Source organism: Gymnoscopelus braueri, assembly GCF_963280865.1.
Source record: "Gymnoscopelus braueri genome assembly, chromosome: 2".
Classification (NCBI taxonomy): Eukaryota; Metazoa; Chordata; class Actinopteri; order Myctophiformes; family Myctophidae; genus Gymnoscopelus; species Gymnoscopelus braueri.
In genome coordinates, this window is record NC_137604.1 from 43,246,244 (window position 1) to 43,251,304 (window position 5,061).

The 5,061-nt window shown below is 42.5% G+C and overlaps 1 protein-coding gene across 2 annotated transcripts in view; it reads left to right on the forward strand.

The window, feature by feature from the left end:
* Positions 1-5,061, forward strand: part of fam13a (family with sequence similarity 13 member A) — a 90,955-nt gene that overhangs the window by 15,530 nt on the left and 70,364 nt on the right. For both annotated transcript variants that reach the window (XM_080456309.1, XM_080456310.1), the window contains exon 4: positions 2,467-2,644. In XM_080456309.1, the coding sequence (XP_080312435.1) occupies positions 2,467-2,644 (178 nt within the window). The remainder of the gene's footprint in view (positions 1-2,466; positions 2,645-5,061) is intronic.

Sequence of the window (5,061 nt, forward strand, 5' to 3'; positions counted from 1 at the left end):
CTTTTTATTGAACAATACGGATGATACGGGTACTTCTGAAAGCCCGTACATACATGTAACATCCGTGGCCATGGGATAAGCCCTTTATATTTGAAATACGAACGTTTATGTAGATTTATGGGCCATAAATGGAGAAAGTGCAAACACCAGGTTGAAGTTCATCCATGACGGTCGTGACAGTCGACCGTCATGGATGTGTGTATCCATGGCTATTACTCCCTCTAACATTTCCCATGTTTTTAGTTAATTGAAATAATGTCATGCACATTTGTCCAGTGCATAGCCTACTGCAGGCCTTGTTGACTAGATTTAGAAGAGATTTTGAAGCTCTTGCTCCTGAAATGATCGATTATTTTTAAGGGGAAAAGCCATCATTTAACATGCAAGTCAATGGGTGAGAAGCAGAGTTTGCCAGACGCTGCCAGGTCTGGGTGTGACTAACTTCTCACCACCAGTCACAGAGTGGAGTGGGTGGGGCTTAGCGAAGGGTCCATTGGGTGGCATGAGTATGGCTAAAACGATAATTATGAGCACTTAATATTGCAACTATTAAAATCTTCTGAAACGGTTATGATTAGCTGTGAAGCCCTATATGAATGATATGACTGTACACAGTAAAATGCTGAGTGGTAACTCAGAGTGCACAAATGGAACCAAATGGCCCAGTACAGGGTGAGGATTTTACTGCGTAGTGGTTGTGATGTGTTCCACATACCGTACAAGAGAATCAGCCTGCTACTCTCCTTTATATTGCTATATATCTCTGGGAAGTACTTAGGGGGTCTCCTTTCCCCTCGGTGTGATTAGATATTGCCTTTAAAAAATCATCAGTGATGGCTTTGCAATGTCCTAAATGCCCACGTGAGAATTGCACACGCAAGGGATCATTCTGCTGATTAACTACACACTAAAGACGGGGATATTTGGAAATTTTATAAGCAATAATGTTTTACTTCACCTGGAATTGACTTCAAAGTTCAAGAAGAATCAAGCAGAATCAAGAGGTAATTTTCTCATACAGGTACAAGCAGTGAAATGTTGGTGGGACATGTTCCGCAGATACAGTGCTAACACAACAATACAATATAACACGATAATAAACATATTAGTAATATTGGATGTAATGAAGGAAAAAATTATAGATAAGATAGAAATAAAGCTACAGGTGAAACCGCAGGTACTGTATGGTAAACCTCTTAAGACAGGTATGACATCTTTAGCAGCTGTGTCAAAAGATGACATACCTATCTCACTCGAGTTTTAAGTTGTAGATTGTTTTGTGTATTTAGTTAAATGTTTGATGCAGCTAGTTTTATTTTCCATCTGGCGCGCGCGCGCGCGCACACACACACACACACACACACACACACACACACACACACACACACACACACACACACACACACACACACACACACACACACACACACACACACACACACACACACACACAGTTGCTCAGACACAGTCGCATGCACAGACTGACACAGATACACAGTGTGGTTGAGTCAGGATCAGTAACCAAGTCTCTGACCCAACAGTGAATGATGGCATCAACATGTTTTCAAGATGTGTGTGCTTTGCTTACCACAACTCCTGTTCCTGGATACGTGTGGATCAAGTCATCATGCCATTGACAAAATAAGTTGACTGCAACACTGATCTTTCATCTACTCACTAGTTCAAGCACCTGACTGACCACTTCGTCTCCACATTGACCCACATACAGTACAGTATGTCTACTACATTGACCTGTGCTGCCCCATGGGCAGGTCAATGTACACTGGGCATAATCTTGATGTAATGCTGAATGCATATATTGTTATTGACCAAAACGGTTCATTTTCAGGAAATGGAAAAAAATAACCTGTGTTCCAGTGGATCCAATGTAGTTATTTAGTCACAAGCTCTTGTTATTACTTTTCATTGGTTAAGTATTTATACAATCCACAAACAGACTTAACCACTTTCAACCTCGTGTCCATATTTTGGGCATGTCAATATAGGCGAAGATATATCACGACACTGTCGTACAATCAAATTAAATAGGGTGATACAACAGCGACGATGTATTGACAGGCCGCATTGCTTTCCTTTGTCTTGTTGTCATTTCTGAAAGTGTTAGTGATGATATTTGTCGAACTAAAATAATCAATTGTCAACCAAGTAGTCACGCTGACCACTCATCTTCTCCTTTGCCGTGTGTGTGTGTGTGTGTGTGTGTGTGTGTGTGTGTGTGTGTGTGTGTGTGTGTGTGTGTGTGTGTGTGTGTGTGTGTGTGTGTGTGTGTGTGTGTGTGTGTGTGTGCGTGCGTGCGTGCGTGCGTGCGTGCGTGCGTGCGTGCGTGCGTGCGTGTGAGAGAGACTGGGGTGGTGTTGATGGCTATAAAAAATATGTAGAATTTCTGTAATCGTAGTAGCACTGTGTCCATCTAATCTACTCCCTTGTGTTGGTGTATTCCTCCAGAGTATGGTGATGATGGTTCCTGGGCGGACATGAGGGAACTGCTGCAGCAGCTTCCAGATGTGCACTACAGCCTCCTGCACTTCCTCTGTCACTTCCTCACCCAGGTGGAGAGCCACCACAAAGACAACCGAATGACTGCACATAACCTGGCTACTGTCTTTGGACCCAACGTCTTCCAGTGAGTCTTTCTTTTAATTATTATTAGTTTGTTTTTCCAATGGAGAAATAAAGACAACAAACAGAAACAAGTATTACTATGAATTAACATGAATTACTAATGAACTACTCAGTGAATGACTTAATACACAGCAGTCTAATGTGGTACCGGTGCAGATTTTTATTTTATTTTAAAACAAAATGCCCAGATGCCAGAGGGTTTTAATGAACTATGAATTACTGAATTATTCTGTAGTTCACATTAAGCGCGAAAATACAGAAATACAAAGTCCACGCTCAAGTTAGAGATGCTGTGTTGGATTTAAGTGTGGTTGCTTATAAGTCAGTTCAGGGCAGTCTCCAGTCAGGAGATCACAGTCAGATCTGGAGTGTAGTTCTAACAAACACCTTGGTGCAACTTAGACACATCATCAGTGATGTATCCTGAAGTCATCGGGTGTTTCAACATCAGGCCCCTTAAGTACTGTAGCTTGTGTGGTCCACGGAACCCCCGCTTGATCTCCACAGCCATCTTGACACCTTTTCTGCAGCGTCTGTGATGTTTTTGATGGCTCCTCTGTTGTGCAATCCCTTCACTCCCAGCATCTTGAATGCCCTGATGGCCAACGAATCCTCTGCACACGGCCTCGATGGAATTGCATCAGGTCCTCCATCCCTTGCTACGGCGTTCGCCTGCCATCTCCTCATACTTGGACCTCTTCCTCTCAAAGGCCTCCTCCATCCGGTCTTACCAGGGAACAGTCAACTCCAGCAGGACCACTTCCCTTGTTGTTTCTGACACCAGGACCAGGGGTGCAATGCTCATTGGACGGCCTTGCACGGCGTGCCGGAACCTATTTGGCCAGGAGCACGCGCAGGCACACGCATAGATTTAAAACTACTTTAAAGGGGCCACACCATGAATTTAAAAAAAATATATTATATATAAATATTGCCCCCTAATACGTTTTAAACAGGTTGTAAGCCTAAAAAACATCCAGATATTTTTTCTCACAATCTGACTGTCTGTCATTCCAAGCTTTTTCAGCTGCAATACCAAAATGTCCTTTTGGGCAGGGGGGGGCTACTGAGCAATTCTGTCTGGCCATCATCAATGCAATGGCAAGGCAAGTGATGTCACTTGCCTTGCCATTCTGAAATGGCCTGTTCAGACACGCCCATTCTGAAAATCTCTGAAATGAGAATGAATGACTGAATGTTAAAAAAAAATATTTTTTGGGGTACAAGAGACACTGGGGAGCCCAAAAAATACCCCCCCCCCAAAAAAAAAAAAAAATCATGGTGTGGCCCCTTTAAATTCACACCTCAACAAAGTTTACAAAGGCTCCCGACTAACACCAGGGACATTAACATAGGAATAAGTCTAGATGCATATCAATGGTCCATTGTGTGACCTGTACTGTAAGTGTTAAGCGACGTGCGCGTCACGTCATTAAAATACAGTGCAAGCACATCCCAAATGAGCATAGCAACACTGACCAGGACCATGCATGTCTGGCCTGAACCGTGGTCGCTGCAATGTTCTCCGCAAATTTGAGCTTGACCACTTAAAATGGTAAAACTGGATCAGTAAAGGATTTAACTGTGTAGTGGCAGGCATAGGAAGGAGAGAGAAGACTCTGGTGCGATTTTATCCCAGGTCAGCAGCAGCACGTGTTGGTACATATGGTTGTGGTTTTTGTGTCACAACCCTGTGAAGGCTTTTCATGAAGTAATAACACTCCGAAGTGTTATCTTGATTGTAATTGACAGGCAACGTTACAGACCTGTTCAGATGATTACCTGTTATTGCATGACACTGCTAACACTCCTGAAAAAGGATTTGATAGGTTAGCAATCCTGCCCATGACCTTTCTAGAGTGTTTGTAACAGGGGTTTTAATAGCTGACAGAGAAAGACAACTTGTCTGACTCGGCTAAAGATAGCCACAAGGAGTCATAACGACTTATCTGGTGGATGCTGTATCCTCTCACCCCCATAATAACCCATCTACCCAATTCCCTATGTGTGACAAGGCAGGTTTCGTGTCATTAAACATTTTGGGAAAGTAAAACGTAGCCACTTTAACCGGATATTCCTCATTGTACGTCAAAGTGAAAATAGCAGATCTAAAGGTGTTGGTAGATCTGCTATTTTCCCTGAATGTCTGCCTATTTTTGCCAAAGTTCACATATTTTCGCGGAGTGTTCGCCCAGAATCAGGGCACTATGGTTCATATTTTAGTTACAGTATTCATGAGATAATACAAATTTCAATCTTGTACCATTCATCGCATGCCATTAAGACTTTATCTCTCAAATCGTTCCTATAACTGCAAACTAATGACAGAAAAAAATCATATAGGCACTCCATTGATGTTTGGACTTGTTAAAGGTGTGATGTGTACATCTGTACAAATGTACATAGTTTTCTTATTTG